This window comes from Carica papaya, chromosome 1 (assembly GCF_054855325.1).
Source record: "Carica papaya isolate Zhongbai chromosome 1, ASM5485532v1, whole genome shotgun sequence".
NCBI classification, from domain to species: domain Eukaryota; kingdom Viridiplantae; phylum Streptophyta; class Magnoliopsida; order Brassicales; family Caricaceae; genus Carica; species Carica papaya.
In genome coordinates, this window is record NC_142309.1 from 820,119 (window position 1) to 836,775 (window position 16,657).

The 16,657-nt window shown below is 34.3% G+C and overlaps 2 protein-coding genes and 3 long non-coding RNA genes across 10 annotated transcripts; 2 read left to right on the plus strand and 3 right to left on the minus strand.

Annotated features, from left to right (window-relative positions):
• The first annotated feature begins 67 nt into the window (after positions 1–67).
• On the plus strand, positions 68–1,158 carry LOC110807509 (uncharacterized). The gene is made up of 2 exons (XR_002538488.2): positions 68–826; positions 943–1,158. It is a non-coding gene; the product is annotated as an uncharacterized LOC110807509 (long non-coding RNA).
• A 950-nt stretch (positions 1,159–2,108) lies between these two features.
• LOC148269052 (uncharacterized) lies at positions 2,109–4,167 on the minus strand. 3 transcript variants are annotated; one of them, XR_015816604.1, is made up of 3 exons: positions 3,435–4,164; positions 2,834–3,225; positions 2,109–2,469 (listed from the first exon to the last, which is right to left on the minus strand). It is a non-coding gene; the product is annotated as an uncharacterized LOC148269052 (long non-coding RNA). The 3 variants fall into 3 exon arrangements; XR_015816603.1 differs by having other exon boundaries at positions 2,109–3,225; positions 3,435–3,616; positions 3,691–4,151; XR_015816601.1 differs by having other exon boundaries at positions 2,109–3,225; positions 3,435–4,167.
• A 182-nt stretch (positions 4,168–4,349) lies between these two features.
• Positions 4,350–5,381, plus strand: LOC110807506 (uncharacterized). The gene is made up of 2 exons (XR_002538487.2): positions 4,350–5,018; positions 5,145–5,381. It is a non-coding gene; the product is annotated as an uncharacterized LOC110807506 (long non-coding RNA).
• A 1,911-nt stretch (positions 5,382–7,292) lies between these two features.
• LOC110807496 (protein DETOXIFICATION 10-like) lies at positions 7,293–10,485 on the minus strand. Its single transcript, XM_022032635.2, has 7 exons — positions 10,060–10,485; positions 9,199–9,743; positions 9,001–9,087; positions 8,862–8,918; positions 8,498–8,736; positions 7,859–8,064; positions 7,293–7,528 (listed from the first exon to the last, which is right to left on the minus strand). Exons 1-7 carry the CDS (start codon positions 10,303–10,305, stop codon positions 7,484–7,486), a joined length of 1,425 nt encoding a protein of 474 aa, XP_021888327.1. The 5' UTR covers positions 10,306–10,485; the 3' UTR covers positions 7,293–7,483.
• Positions 10,486–11,337: 852 nt separating this feature from the next.
• Positions 11,338–16,317, minus strand: CAK4 (CDK-activating kinase 4). 4 transcript variants are annotated; one of them, XM_022032642.2, is made up of 6 exons: positions 15,814–16,311; positions 15,417–15,715; positions 15,214–15,322; positions 13,909–14,034; positions 11,782–12,017; positions 11,338–11,693 (listed from the first exon to the last, which is right to left on the minus strand). In XM_022032642.2, exons 1-6 carry the CDS (start codon positions 15,928–15,930, stop codon positions 11,483–11,485), a joined length of 1,098 nt encoding a protein of 365 aa, XP_021888334.1. In that variant the 5' UTR covers positions 15,931–16,311; the 3' UTR covers positions 11,338–11,482. The 4 variants fall into 4 exon arrangements, with proteins under 4 accessions (XP_021888334.1, XP_088068328.1, XP_088068323.1 ...); XM_088212202.1 differs by having other exon boundaries at positions 15,417–15,721; positions 15,814–16,308; XM_088212197.1 differs by having other exon boundaries at positions 15,417–15,727; positions 15,814–16,308.
• Between the last annotated feature and the right edge of the window lie 340 nt (positions 16,318–16,657).

Here is a 16,657-nt window from a genome sequence, read left to right on the forward strand (position 1 = left end):
CACACATATATATATATATATATATGTATGACAACTGCTCTACAAATTCAAGCAATATGGACGACAACAAAGAAAAAGGAATATAAAGGCAAAGCAATATGAAAAGTATAGAGTTTTTTTTTTTTTTTTAAATTATAAATTTATATTACAATTTAATTTCAATTTTTAATTATAATTTAGTTTATAAAATTACCGATTTATTTTAAAATATAATTTATTATTAATTTTTACACAAATAGTAAACTTTTTTTTTATGCATTAAATATTTTTTAATTATTAAAATATATGAATTTATTATTAAAAAAATATGATAGCCTAATAGAATTTCCTCAATGTGATGTGACAAGGAATGTTATTTATAGGCGCAATCTTCAATTCTATATATTCATGCTATATAAGTTAACCTTATTAACACAACTTCACAAACTATACACACACACACACACACACACACACACACACACATATATATATATATATATATATTCTCACTAACCATGACAACCCCTAGCCAGTCGCCTCCTCCACCACCACCTCGCCACCGCCAACCATCCCGTCTACCATCACAAACTCATTACCAACGTCCACGTGGGCCGCCGCCTCCAAATCACCACCACCAGCCTCTAGAATCACCCCCGCCGCCATCACCACCACAACCAAATCACCACTACTGGCCTTTAGAATCACCCCCGCCACCGCCACTACCACCACCACCATCACTGCCCCTAATAATCCAAACCTTTTTCCCACTTCCAGTACCACCTGGTCCTCCACCCGTTTGGCTTTGTCATCACTCTTCCCCTCCTGGCTATGGTCGCCGTGAGAGGTAACGCATATATATATATATATAATTTACGTATGCATGTATTTATTAGTCTTCATGCTTGCTTACATATGTAATTATCTAGTTGGGTAACAAGCGTTAAAGCTTCTCGATTCCAGGTTTCGCCCGGTTGACGAAACGATTATCCAGATTCAGGAGGAGGAGATTTTATGTATTTTTCCAGCTCCAGGTAGCAAGCCCTAGATTGGATGATATCTGATACACACGCAAATACACAAATTTCTCCATCATGTGCTTACTATTATATATGTGATACTATATGCTGTAACAAATCGAGAATAAAGTTGATGAGAGGACTTAATTAATTTGCCTCACGGTATAAGCTTCATGGTCTCCAGTTCAAGCAGTTTCTTGCCATACACGCTTTGTGGTGTTCTTGATGAGATGATTATATCTATTTCTTATACTAATTTAAATAATTAATTAGATTAATTATTCTAAAATCTAAAATAACAATATAATATATTATCTACAACTTAAAGGCGATTAAAAGTGATATTCCCCGTAGAACTGATTCTTGTAACGTGTCTTCATGCAACTTTTAAAAGTTCCAAGGAGAGAATCAAATTCTGATTTTGATGGGGGAATTTATCTAAAAAATCTCTTATTAATTAATTAATTAATTAGGGGGGTTAATTATAATTATAAGCTTATACATGAACACCACCATAAAAGCAAACACACCAAAAACAGGGAGCTTGAATTTTGGGAGATCATTAGTTTATTACCAACTCAAGTAAATAGCCAGTGGAGTCAAGCATCAGGATTAATGAATCTTTTTCATTGTAGCGCTCCCGAAAATTCAAAATGAAATATATAATAATTTAAGTACGGAAGCGAAATAAGAGATTAAGATTTACATCTCTTACACAATAATTTAAAAGTATCAAACAAACATTACGGAATAAATTTTCTAAAAGAAACATGAGAAATAAGAAAAGTAGAGGAAAATATAAAATATTTAGCATTTTCTCGCAATCTTCTTGCGGATCGGGCTCTGAAACCAGATTCTCTTGATCTGAAATGGTTAAATAAAGGATGAATTACACTAACCCAATAAGAACATCACACTATATCACCGGCACAGAAGTAAAGGTTGGTAGAAAATCAAAACAACTAATGGAGCACTAAATTTAGCAAATTCGTTTATCAATCATAAAATCATTTACCATTCACTTACCATTGTGGAATTTATGAAAACAAACTATAGAAGTAATAATATCGCACAGATCATAACTTCATGCACGATCAGCAACATGGAACATATCATAAATTTACATTCATTAACAATAAACTAAATCATAACTGTTTTTCGTTTCACCAACCTACTAATATCTATGGGGATGCATAAAGATATCTTTGCTACACTTGAACTATTTTCCTTAATAATCTTAATTATAGAGTCATCCTTATATTCCGTCCGGTATGAGCACCAAGACATTAAATCTCAATACCCCATCTGATATGAGTGTGAAGCGGGTCGTCCTCATATCTCTATGGTATGAGCGCCAAATGGCCAAGTCTCCATACCCCGTCCAGTATGAGACAACGTTCACGGGTAGGGTTCCTTATGAATCTGGTCCGTCTATCATCTCCCAGGATATCTAGCGAGGTTGTTGTCTTATCTGTTTATTTGATTACACCCATTTCTTATTTTTCCTTAGTCTCCATTACCAAATCAAATATAATCACATAAACAAATGAACATGCATCCGGTAATACAATCATATTTTAAATCCCAAAATCAAACAGTGGTAAAGTAAAACAACAATACATGTATTTAAAACCATAAAATAGATAAAGCAGATACCATCATACTTTTAAACTGTAAAATAAATCAACAGAAATCAATAGAGAATAATTTTCAGTTCGAGCTTCATTAGCAGTCAGTAAATAATTATGTACATTTACTAAAATCGCACAAAATATCATATTATTATTTATTTAGATTTCAATTCTATGATATGAAATAGGGTGAAAAATTCTTACTTGATTTGACACCGAAAAGTTAAATAGTTTACTGCGCCTACCGGCGGTCCTTGAGTTCTTTAAATTTTTCTTCGGGAACTGAAATGCGTTTACGGTACCTACAAATATCGTAAATAAACTCAAAAATTAGTCTCAGGGCCTACTCGGCCAATTTCAAAAATCCAGCATGGCGGCTCTGCCGTCCTCCGGCGATGGTGCCGCCGCGAGCGTCGGCGGTCCGCCACGAGTTGAACATTTTCGACCGCTTTTATATCAATTCCTGCGAGCATACACGCTAAAGGGCCTTGGTGGGCCGAAATAACATAAAAAACTGAAATTCACCAGCGGCGGGACTCTCCGGTGCGACAAATCCTCCGATTCACGTTGCGGTTGGGTGTTTTGTTTTGGTCAACCTGTAAAGAGGAAAATGGTGATCACAAGGTGAAAAAAATATACGAAACAGAAATCGAGAAGGGTCTCATTAGAGGTGGTTTGTGAAATTCCTCGCGGCAGCATCGCTGGGCTTCGACGGTATGTTCCGGCTAATTGACAGGTTCTTTCATTCCGATTTGGCCATGAGTGGGTTTAGAATTGAATTTCGTACAAAATGAGAAATTTTTACCTTTTTTGGCGGTCAGAAAAGGTATTAGTGCGATGGTGGGTGGCGGCGGTCGGCTCCCCGGTGGTGGGCTCGGTGGCTAGAAAACCCAAAATGGCCTTGGGTTCAATTCCTAGCTTCCGAAGAATGATTTCTTCAGTTTCCCAATAGAACTCCTCACTTGTCACAATGGTTAAGTGATTTGGCTTCACACCTCTATGCTCGTTAGAGTGAAACACGAAAAGAAAATCTCAGAGAAATGGAAAGGGACGAAACTCACATGTTTTCTAAACACTGGCATCGCATGCAACACGGCTTCGAAATCCACCAGCAATGCAGCATTTCACGGTCGCGATTCCCTTTTCCTTTCCTTCCTTTGGCCTTTCGCCTCTGTGACACCTCCTCCTTCCTCTTCGAATGCGTTTCCTTCTCTCTTTCTGGTTTTGCTTTCTCTTATCTCTCTCGTGCGGTGTTCTCTTCTCCCTCTCAGCCCGATCCTCACTCAGCTCGGCCTCCTCTCTCACCCGTTCGACTCAGCTCTCTTCATCTCTCATTTTCGGCTCTCATTTTGCTGAATGAAAAAAAAAAAAAACCTAATTTGTTCCTTTAAATATTAGTTGTCATAACAATCCGATATTGTAAGATTAAATCTAGACTGTTCAACCGGATGTAATTTCAAGCCGATTGATCTCTCAGACGGTGCAATCTTGACTATCCATTTTCTTATTTCTATTTGCCCCCTTCCACTTTTATTTAATTATGCGTCTGACCCCCTTTTTTTCACACGTCTTCACTTAAGTCTTTTAAATTTAATAAAATTCCTAATTTCTAAAATTCTTTCATTTAAACTCTAAGTTCTAATTTAATTTATTTTATCATAAAATTAAAATTTTTTAATTTATTTACTTATTTACACAACTTTCTATTGATGACCGAACATTACATACAACGGGATAAAAATTCAGCGGTGCCCGTTATTCAAATACGTGCAAATGGATTGACAATAACCTTAAGATACTTTTTTTGCTAGAAAGACTCTCCACCATCGATCAACATCTTTAAAGACTCTCCACTATCGATCAACATCTTTTAATTATGTTATTATTATTGTATAAATATTTCCTAATTATAATAGTACGTGAAAGTATTACAGCCTACGAAAATATTTCTTCAATGCAATAAGAAATGAATCTTCTTTGCCAAGCATTTAATTGTTGAATTCTTCTCAGCTAAAATATTTGGATACCTCATCTTTCCCAACAGTAACTCCTTCAAAAAAAGAACTATGCAATCTTCAATTCTATATATACATGTTTTATAACCCGCTGTTAACACAACTTCACCAACTATACATATACATATATTCTCACTAACCATGAAATTCCCTGGCCAATCGTCTCCTACACCACCCCCTCGCCGCCGCCAATCAAAGTCTCATCACCACCGTCCACGTGGACAGGCCCGACCAAATCACCACCCCCAGCCTCAAGAATTACCACCGCCACCACCACTAATCCAAACCTTTTTCCCACCTCCAGGACCATTTCTTCCTCCACCAAATTGGTTTTCGTGTGGCCCTCCCCCTCCTTTCTTTGGTGGCCTTGACAGGTAACATACATACATATATATATATATATAATTAATTTACGTGTGCATGTATTTATTAGTCTTCATGCTTGCTTATATATGTAATTATTTGGTCGGGTAACAAACGTGAGAGCTTCTTGATTCCAGCTTTGTTCCACTTGACGATATTATGGCGATTGAGGAGGAGGAGATGTTATGTCTTTTTCCGGCTCCAGGGATCAGACTAATTTAGATGATATCTGATATAGACTTATGCCTATATATATATATATATATATATATATATGTACTTCTCCAGCATGTGCTTGCTATTATATATGTGATGCTATATACTGTACCAATCGAGAATAAAGTTGATGAGAGGACTTTCATCAGTTTGCCTCATGGTATAAGCCTCCCGGCAGCGAATTCAAGCAGTTTCTTATAATCTATGTGTTGTTTACGAGATGATTATACACTGGTAATTTGGCAGAAGCAAATGAAGATCATAGAACTGATAAAAACAAATAATAATAAGGGAAAAAAAAATCTTAACATAATATATCTATCTCTTATACTATTTTAAATAATTACTCGTTAAAGTTGATCAAAAGTGATATTCCCTGTAGAACTTATTCTTGTAATGTGTTTTCATGCAACTTTTAAAAGTGAGAACAAGTTTCCAAGGTGAGAATCAAATTCTGTTTGAAATATACCGTATAGGTTAACAAAATTATCACAATCATTAAATTTATATATCTATATATATATATATATACATATATACAAACATCAAAACATGTATATGGGTACCTAAATGTTAAATAACATTTCTTTTATTAGCCGAGTCAAATCACCTTTAAATTCCATAGCTATGTATGTATTATATTACACTCAACCTCGTGTTGAAGGTAATTTGCGAGTCTCCTAACACCGAACATGGTAATACAGTGATTATAATTTTTGTGTTATATTCAAAATTACAAATTCAAATCTTATTAAAAACGTAAAATTATGTTACTTTACAAGTATGTTATGAATTACTAGTAATTGTTTCTTAGTAAAGTTGTAGCGTTCGAGTTCGATTTCTCTTAACTAGTTATAAAGTGTGCAAGTAAAATGGATATTATATAATTCTTAGATTCTTTTAATTAAAATAATTACAGCAACTTAAAAACTCAGTATCCCGATTAAAGCAAATAGAACTAATTTGTACGATAATTCCAATTAATAACCTAATCTGAAAGTATTTTACTACTCTACTAAGAATTTATAGTTATATAATCTTCAAATTAAAATACCACTAATCTACTTACTTTATGTTTATATATATATTTAACGTAAAACTCGTTTAAAACATAGCATATCATATTGGTTTAGAGACGAAAGTAGGAGCATATGTATAGATTGAATCCAACTAATTATATTTCCCTCAATATTTGACAAAAAGAAGCATATGTTTTGATTAATTCGATATGTATATTTAATTATAAATATACATAACTAATACAAATACACATATTTATATTTGATATCCATATATGTATATATATATATATGTGATATATTGTTTTTCTTTTTGAGCCTTCAATCCGAACTAGACTTGAATAAATGAATTGTGTTAGCTATACATACACACTAAATATAGTAATACCCAATACAACCTTTGATATTTTTAAACTATGGTATTAGATGAGTTTCTATACTACAATAAAGTATAATTTATACAAGACAAATATTGGGATATATAATTGTACATTTCGTATAACACAATTTATAAATTTAAAATTTAAAACTATGATTCACACTTTATTTTAAAATGGTATTCTTAACATATAAAATTAATAAACCTAATTTCATTATATATATATATATATATACACACGTACATTATAGTACAGTTCACCATTGATGAGATCGTGTTTGGTGGCTCACAAACAATTGTTTATATTATAAAATTATATTTATACACACACGTGAATTTGGTGGCGTAATTGGTACGACACCGTATCTACATATAAATATATATATATATATATAATTTATGTTGTTCTTAATTGCTTCTGACTAGTGACAAACAGCTGTTACTACATTAGAGTATTACAATAAACTTTGGTAAATTAATATTTTTTGCAGTGTGAATCACGTGCTGAATTAAATTTACCACCCGTTGACTTTAGTATTTTATTTTTATGTATTAATTATTTTAAATTTTTATTGAATTATATTTGATGATTTAATATTTAATCAATCAGAATTTATATACTTTTTAAAAATATTTTAATTTTATTTTTTTACCCATATGATAAATATAAGTGAATATAACCTTTGTAATTACTGAATATTAATATTTAAAAATAATTAATTACAAAGATTGTAACCTTAATTATTCAAAATTTATTATTTATAATTTAATGTTGTGTGTGTTATAACTTAAGGAGAGAGTGAAATTCGAGACAAACCCGAAAACTCCAAAGAGCGAAAATACTCATTTTGCTCCTTCAAATTCACAACAATGTCCCTTCCAATGCCCTCTCCTGTGCTTTCCTTGCCTGAAAATTCCACAAAAATCGAAAGTTTAGTTTATGTTAATCGAACTGTGAGTTCAACCCGAAAGTGCCAATCTTTCTCGTCCGAACAGTTAAACAACTTCTCTTCTACTTTTTAGCAGTAAAATTTCTGAGATACCAATAAAAAATTTTACTAGAAATGATCTTGACACGATCGTATGAATAAGATGATCAGAACTGTAATTTTTTATATCGAATTTTATTTTTAAGGAATTCAATCTTAAAAGCAGTATGAATCTCGGTGCAGCAAAGATTTTCTTTTTGAAGAAAGTTAAGACAAGCATGTGAAGGGGAAATGTAGATGATCAGAACCTGTTCGTGCCAATTTGTGAGCGCGGTAACGAGAGCAAGCAAAAAGGATTCTACTGCAGCTCCGGCAAACAATCCAATCAGAAGGCCTTTTACTCCAAAATGAAGAACGAAGCCTAGTAAACCAGCCAATGGAATTCCAACCAGGTAATATGCTCCGAAGTTTATATAAGCACCTAAATGCTGCAATCCGCAACCTCTAGTAACCCCTAATACAATGATGCAAAAGGCAAAACGAAAAAGAAATGAACAACATTGAAATTGAATATGAACAAGGTGGGAAAGGAAGATTCTTGAACGAATATGAACCCAAACTTGAGTCTCTTACCAGCAATATTTTCAATACTCTAGCAAATTTCATATAATTGAAATAAGAAATCTACCATTTTTGTCTATTTTTGTGTATTGCAGGGGATTTTATAGCACTGAAACAGTTATTTAAGCGAGTAGAAAACAGCAATATATATATGCAGCTCAAAATCTTTGATCCATAGATTTGGAAGTCAGGAAGATGATTCTTCTATAGTTTGTTTTATTGATTAAGTTCAGAAAGATGTTACTCTAAATTCTCATTCCACACCAAGATAAAATGAAAAGAGAGAGAATAGAGAAAGGAAAATTGATCCAATAACAGAAGATTACCAGAGAGTATAACAAGAATTCCCTGAACAGCGATGCATAAACAAGTTATGGGACATAACTCCGCGACAAGATTCACAACTTCCGCATTGTTTGTGTAAGCATATCCCAAGTTATGGCGGAAAAAGAAGAGAACAATGCTCACAATAACTGACTCTGTAACAGCAAGAGTCATTATAGCACCAACAGCTACTTGAGCTGCCCGTTCATTCCCGGCTCCCAGTTCATTTGAAACTCGAATGCTAATAGAACCAAAAAAAAAAACGGAGCTACTAAGTTTTACTTTGTTAGATACGAAGATAAAACAACGTATTATGCATAAGAAGACACATGAAAGAGAAGAAGCACTCAGGCTTTACGAGTTAACCTTGCAGCAAACCCAAATGCAGTTGATACAAGATAGTGCAGCGAAATTGTTGTCACACTGATACAAACAGTTTAGAAGGAATTAGAAGAAAACATTAAGTTTCAAGAAAGAAAAAGAAGCTGATTGTGAAGTAGTGTACCATATAGAAAGAGCTGAGGTTTCAAGTTCTGGATTTGGTAAATGCCCAGATAGTAGAACAAGCAGATCGGGCGACCACCATTCTAAACTAAATTATGGCATACGATACAAAGAGAAAGAAAGATTAATCTTCAAAAGAAACAGAGTAAAAAAAAAGAACTGACATTGTTACTCCATTAAAGGAAAATGGAGATACTACCTTGACATTAGAGCAGAAGGGATTCCTAAACGAACAAAATCTTTAATGCTCATCAAAACATCTTTCTTAACAAGTTTCCGGCTTCTTTCACATGATGAAGAGAATTTCATGTAAGTTCCAAGCAAGGCCAGATTCAACCAAAATGCCAAACCATAGGCTAATGCTCCTCCACCAATCCCTAACTCTAACTTATATATCAAAATCCAACACAAAGGTATATACAAACACAGCACTGCAGATGTGGTTATGAGCGGCGGAGCAATGAAATTTTGAGATAGAAAGTAGCGAAGGAGGGATTGAAATATTGCATAGCTAAATATTGAGGGTATAAGAAAAATGCAATACTTGGAAGCTTCTAAAGAGATTGAGGTTTCTTCACCTAGAAGTATCAGTAATTTGCCTGAAAATATCCAAAGAACAGAAACAAGAATGCCAATGAAAAAGAAAATAATCACAGCAGAGTAGAAGAAATTTCCGAGCTTATGATATTGCCTTGCTCCATAAGCTTGCCCACAAAGAGTCTCCAATGCACCAGACATCCCCAACTGCGTACATTCCAACTTATTGTCTTAGTTACATTCACTTCAAAAATTCATATTGATATGATAGAACTCATAAATCTAATGGGTTCTTGACCATTTTCAAATTCCACAACAAAATAACAAGAATTTTTTTATTTCACATTCCATTTTCTTGCACAACGTACTATCAAATCTCATCAGTTCTTCACCAAAAATAGAAGGAAAATAAACGAACACACGGCGAACACTTCTCTTGCAGCGCTTATATTTTAACAACGGGGAGGAGTCTGAAAAAGTTTGAGATGATGAAAAAGACGAAAGGGAAGAAAAGAAAGCTTACAAGAATACAGAAGCCAGTAACGTTTGAGAAGGAATTAGCAATAGAGATCCCTGAGAAAGCGAGTTCACCGAGTCGTCCAGCCATGACAACGGAAATAATCTGAAGAAGATACTGAAACACTGAGATCAACACCATGGGTGCCGACATGAAACTCACCCTTTTCAGCTCCTCCATTAAAGCAACCCATGGTAACAACGGCGTTTTCCTTCTGTTCCCCGGTAATAACAGAGGAGCCTCGTTCTCCATCTTCCTCAACTATTTTTCTTCCCTTGTGAATGTCTACACCAAGAAGAAGAAGAAGAAGAAAGCACCCAAATGGTGAAACTGCAGGTGATGCTTAATTATTTCTGGGTTTTAATAGATATATCCTGGTAGGTGGTCATCGATGCAAATACAGTTCGAATTCAACGTCAAGTTGGGCCCCTCATTGAAGATGCAGAGGCAGTAAGGTGGCTTTTTGAAATTAGGAAACTAAAACTTGATCAAAATTTACAGGCCAAATAAAATCATAATTTGGTATGGAGGTAAAAACAAAATTTTTTGAACTATAAAAATTAATTTGACACAAACTGAACAAAAATAAATATAACCAATAAAAAATTATTATTGTAGTTAAAATTTATACATTATCATTAGCATAATTAATTTTTCTTAAAAAATAACACAATTAATTTTAATAAAAAACTACATAATCAATAATATATATATATATATACATACATACGAAACATACAGTTTATTAAATTAATGGAGTTGGGTATGGGAAAGGAATTAGCAAATGGTTCAAGAGAACTTCCATTGGGCGGCGCAGCAGAGTCAACCATGATTGATTTTTTTGTCTTTTTCATTCCAATTTTCGTTTTGGAAGCTGGAGTGGAGACAAAAGGATTAAAGCTTTATTTCTTGGCCTCATAAATTCTGCTGCTTTTTCTTGGTTCTCAGAGACATAATCAGGTTTCAGAGGTAATTTTTAAAGTTTCAGAGGTAATTCAAGAATGTCTTGTAGTAACTTATTGTGAAATGTTACTCTGAAATAACAATCTCTGAGGGATGGTGTTTGGAAGTCACCATGTTCCTTAAAAATGATTTCTTACACTCATCCTTAATCGATATTCGATCCTTAATCGATATTCGGTCCGGTCCAACCCTACATATACGAAAACCAAGCAGAGGAAGATTCCACATACCCAAGGGAGGTTCTCACAGGAAAAAGTTGTCAAAAGCAGTTAGAAGTGTTGTTTATCAATTACCACAGATCAAAATCTTACCAAAGTGGAGTAAAAGAACATATAGCATATTGCATTTTCCCAAAAAATTAATCAGATTTTATTCAGTAACATAAATATTTGATCCAGATTGTCAAATTGCTGCCCTATGTGTTAATTGTACTACACGACATATGCAACTGCCTATCGAAAATGGCTTAATAATCTTCAGCATCATCAATAGACTGGTTCCGGTTTATGTCGAAAGCCTCTGGACCCATCACTCTCCTTAATTTTCCAGGGGGTGACAACACAGTGGGACTTTCTTGTTGATTTAGGTCAGAAACTTTAGATTCTAAAAGATCGCCTTTTGAGGCAGGAATCCGGAGTTTGGTTGGATCCGTTGGTGGTGGTGCAGATGAGAAATATCTGAAGAGCAGAGAAAGTTATATCAGTTACACACTTCCAATATGAATCATCATCATCATCATCATTATTGAACAAAAATGATACAAACCTGTGCTCCATTGCTTGTTGTATGGAAATCCTCGCTCTTGGATCGTAAGTAAACATCTTCGCTAAGAGATCCAAGGCATCATCGCTTGCCATTGGAAACAAGGAGCGTAGAGGAGGTGCAGGAACATATTGAAATTCTACATATTCAGGAAGATAAACCATGTCTGCCCATTGTGAAGGTCGAGGTGTCCCAAGAGCTTGGAAGATCTTTCCCAGTTGATCGATATCACTAGAACCCTGACAAAATAATGAAGGTTAAGCATCAAAAAGCTGAAAGAGTTACAGGTAAATCCATGGTAAACGCACAGAGAAAGAAATACTTTATACTAAAAAGATCACTTAATTCAAAATTCTATCACCTGTTAAGATATATGTCAACAAAATATAAAACAATAATCTACTACGTCGGCGTACATAATGCCCATGAGTGCATGGTACACCTGAATATAGTAGTACCAATCATTCCAAGATAAAGAATAAGAACACTGATAGAAGAGCAGGGAGGAAATTCTAAACAACATCTTCTAAAATTATTGAACTACAGAACTACTCAGCAATCAATTTGCAAAAACTTGGCAATCAGCGCAAAGATTGTTGTTCTTGATCCTGGAAACATTTTCCTTTACATCTCACTACAGACAACATTGTTAAATATCCCAAATTCAGACAAGTGATAGGAGTAAAGGAGAGTAAATAGAAGAAATGAAGCACTTTAAGAGTGCAACTAGTTCTAAAAGTATGTATCGGATATTTTCAATTGGCGCTTATAATCAACTGGATCGAAAAAAGATCCAAGCTAATTGGACCAAAATTTCAGAATTTCAGAATTTCAAAACAGATACTTCTACTTACATTTACTGGGAGGTGGTCCATAGATTTGATTTTGGCACAAGATAAACAAATTACAGTATCTATGACTACCAACATTCAAGTTTTCGTGGGGAAAATTATCCTCAATCAAAACCAAGATATAATATGTAGGATTATCAAAAGGAAATGTTAAGACCAAGTCAAGTAGCGTGAAGGAAAAAATAAATTTGAATGGTGGTTTTCTGTTAGGGTTCTTATTCCTGTTTGTTCTCTGCAAAATCTTTTTCGGTTATGTATGAGTGTACTAGGTAATACAGGGCAGAGCTGTATTATAGCTGTGAAAAGAAAATTACAACTACCCCACCCATAGGGTAATGATATTCATATTGTCCTGCAAATTCTACTGAAATCAATGAGAATTATCAGAGTATTTTCCTTATCTTTCTTTCCTACAAACAATACTTACTGTTATTGCCTTGGTAAAATGTTTTTGTGCAACAACGTAAAAATAGAGTTAAGAGCAATGAGGTAGACATACACTCAAAGTTGATTCCTATCACTTGTTCAAGCATCTAGCAAATAGGTCACGAAGACATTTTTGCTAAATATCTAGCTGTAGGTTGTCATGCAAAAACCAGAACAAGTTTTATCGTACCTATAAATGGAGGTTTCTGCCAGTTGTTCACCAAGCTGATTTCTAGCACTTGTTCAAATATTTAGCAATAGGTCATGAAGAGACTTTTTTTCTAAATATCAAGCTGTTGGTTACCATGCAAAAATCCCTGAACAAGTTTTTATAGTACCTACAACAGAGGTTTCTGCCAGTTGCTCACCTTTTTTATAGTTTCTACAGCGACTATGTTTCTGCATAATTATCATTTTACTCCCACAATTATGATCCTATCACAAATTAGTCCAAAATCCTTTTATCATTACAAATATGTCCTTGAACTATTATAAAATTTTCAAATTTGTCATTTTCTAACATTTTCTGAAAACTAATTGTAACAAAAAGACAATTTTTGCTTGCGTGAAATGCATATGTTAGTTTCAATTAGAAACTAAATAGATAGGACTTTAATTTGTTAAATTAAACTGGCGAATAGCCATGATACAGAGAGCAGGAATTCTCGCAGGCAGTTTGTCTTCATAATCCAAATTTACCCACATATTAATCAGAAATTCCGACAAAATATTTTGAACCTGACAGATTTTTACCGTAGATAATAAGTAAAACAAATAGGAAGAGAATTCTAAACAAGAAAAGAACCTTAGATGATCAGAAAATACAAAACCAATATCATGCCCTGGGATATACCGGTAGAAAAGGTCTACGCAGGAGAAGTTCAGCAAATATGCAAGCCGCAGCCCAGACATCCACCCCAGGACCATATTGTCTGCTACCAAATAACAATTCTGGTGCTCTGTACCATCGAGCAAAGACCTGTTTGCAAATATTAAACCGTCTTTTTAGTTTCACAAGTTATGCATGTTGAGAAAAAAGTGTCATCTAAAAAGATGACTTGTACTATTCTAGTCTTCTTTAGTACTGTATGACCCTGCCATGGGCTAAACAGCAGTAGAAAACTCGAGGAATTCTGTAGAAAACATCTAACTTCTAAGCTGATTCCCTTATTAGACACAAATTGTGTGTTTAATACAATTATGCCAATAATCTCTGGAGCAACAAAAGCATTCAAGTTTCATATTAGTAGTCTGTTTGGATGTGTCGAAATGATAACCAATGTCAGGAACCCGGTGCTGAGGTACACATGTTGAGTCAGATTGATGCTGAAATAGGTAGCAAGTTGGCAAATTCAGACTTCAGCCATTTCCATGCAATTTTTCCTTCAGTTTTTATTAACTAGATATCTTCCTCATATAATGTAGCTTACTAACTAATCCCTACATCCTAGCAATTGATTAGTTGCAATCAGTGAGCATATATAAATTCCTCAAGTTCTCGCCCTGCAAATCCTCTCCCTATTTGCATCTAGTCTTCTTTTCATCTTCTATAAATCTTCTAGTTTTTCCTCTATTTTCTTCAGTGGTAATCAGGAATCTATAAACCAGGATCCTCTGACAATTTCAGGTCGCTGCTAGTTTGACAGAGTAGGAAGCTTTACCTAGTTACTGAAGTATTCTTAACATATAGAACTGGAACCTAAATTTCATCTTTGCTTCACAATCAAACCAATTCCACTCCTACCTATTTGGCATGCCAGGAATAAAAGATCCACCTACCTTAAATCAAAACAAACTAGAATATCATTTTTCACTAAATGGGTGGCACCACCTGGTTCTCTGTTTATATTTAAAATTCTCCATTCAAAATAAATATCTCTTTTCTACTGTAATCTGAATTTATTCCATGAAATTAGCAGTCTGGAATAAAATGCAGCCTAAATATCAGTAGATAAAGGGCAGTGTTTCATCATCATAAAACAATAGCTCTATGAACTGAGATGTTAGGACAAGGATTCACAGGCCCCATTCTCCTATCTATTAACAAATTTATAAGTACCTCAGAATAATTATCAGTACTTCTAAAATCCAACATGGCCAAATTTCTAAACATAAATAAATCACCAATTTAACAAATCATCTCCACATCACATAATACCTGGTGAGTAAATCTTCGATCTGGACTGCCAAATATCCGTGCCAAACCGAAATCCGCTAATTTTAACTGACCCTTATCTCCTATCAGTAAATTATTCGGCTTCATATCCCTAATTCACCACCAAAACACCAGATTAAGGGAAAGAGAAAGTAAAGATCAACCTTTGAATCAACCCAGAAAAAAAAAGAAACTCAAATTCGTACCTATGTAACACCCATTTCTTGTGACAAAACGCCAATCCTCTCAAAGTCATGAGCATGTAAGATTTGATATCCGCAGGAGAAAGGAAAATGTTCCGATCACGAATAACCGCTTCCAAATCCGTTTGCATGTATTCAAACACAAGGTGAAGATTCCCCTTGTCCGGAAACGCATCGATCAGCTCGATAATGTTAGGGTGCTTAAGCTCCTTAAGCAGCTTTATCTCTCTAAGCGCAGTAAAATTAAGCCCCTCCTTCTGGTTCCCTAACCGGATTTTCTTAATCGCCACCGTTTGCCCCGTCTGTCACTAACACTAATCATAATAAAAACTGGGTTTTGAACAATTACAAATCAATTCAATCATAAAAAACTCGCCGGCTGGTTAAAGAAGCTGCTCACCAACGTGTCGATGGCCTTGTAAACCACGCCGTACGTACCCTCTCCGAGAACCTGACGCTTCAGGTACCGATCGACTGGTTGCTTCCTCACCGTATCGGTGTCTACAGATTTTGACATTTCGTATTTATTTTCTAATCACCGGGCGTTATCAGATCGTGATAAATGATGATGACGGTTTTGAGTTTCACGACGGTCGTGTGGGTTGCTAATTTGAAGCTGTATATGACAATTTCACTACACGCAGAGAGGAAATTTCATGGGTCGTGCGTAGGATAGGATACCAGAGAGAAGAAATACGAAGAGCGGAGGAACTTGGAAGCAGAGAAGAAAGGAGAAACGGATACTGTGATCCGATGTATGGGAATTGATATCATCTACTCCATTTACGTGTTCCAAACACAGCTTATGTAATGTTTAAATAAATCTTTTTTACTTCATCTCTCACCATACCCACTTGTCGAAATCTTTTTACTTTTCTTGTATAATCAAGAAAAAAAGCTGTTCAAAGATATCAATTCGAATGTGGCCCTGTTTCTTCCTTTGGTGGTAAATAATACTTAATTAATGTAAGGTATTCTACGATCGTGATAAAATTTTATTTATTTTAATTTATGAACGGATGAAATGATAGCAAACGACGACCGACTGATAAATTTAATATAAATTTTTAAAATTACCGAATATGTATTATGTGATAGACAGATAATTTTCTTTCTGTTATATCGTCGTAAAATATACTTAATTTCTGTAATACATTCATAAACAAACACTCTCATAAAATATATTTAATAAATTAATTCAATTATTTTATATACGTTTTAATTTTTTATTTATTAAAATAATT

Bases quoted from the DNA above. Each gene is read 5' to 3' on its own strand.
- LOC110807496 (XM_022032635.2), bottom strand. From the start codon at position 10,305: ATGGAGAACGAGGCTCCTCTGTTATTACCGGGGAACAGAAGGAAAACG. The intron at 8,919-9,000 runs GTACACTACTTC...TGTTTGTATCAG, and splicing joins ACCTCAGCTCTTTCTATATG to TGTGACAACAATTTCGCTGC. The intron at 8,065-8,497 runs GTAATCTTCTGT...TCATTGTATTAG, and splicing joins AATTCTTGTTATACTCTCTG to GGGTTACTAGAGGTTGCGGA.
- CAK4 (XM_022032642.2), bottom strand. From the start codon at position 15,930: ATGTCAAAATCTGTAGACACCGATACGGTGAGGAAGCAACCAGTCGAT. The intron at 14,035-15,213 runs GTATTATGTGAT...ATTTGCAAACAG, and splicing joins ATCGAAGATTTACTCACCAG to GTCTTTGCTCGATGGTACAG. The intron at 11,694-11,781 runs GTTTGTATCATT...TCTGCTCTTCAG, and splicing joins CAACAAGCAATGGAGCACAG to ATATTTCTCATCTGCACCAC.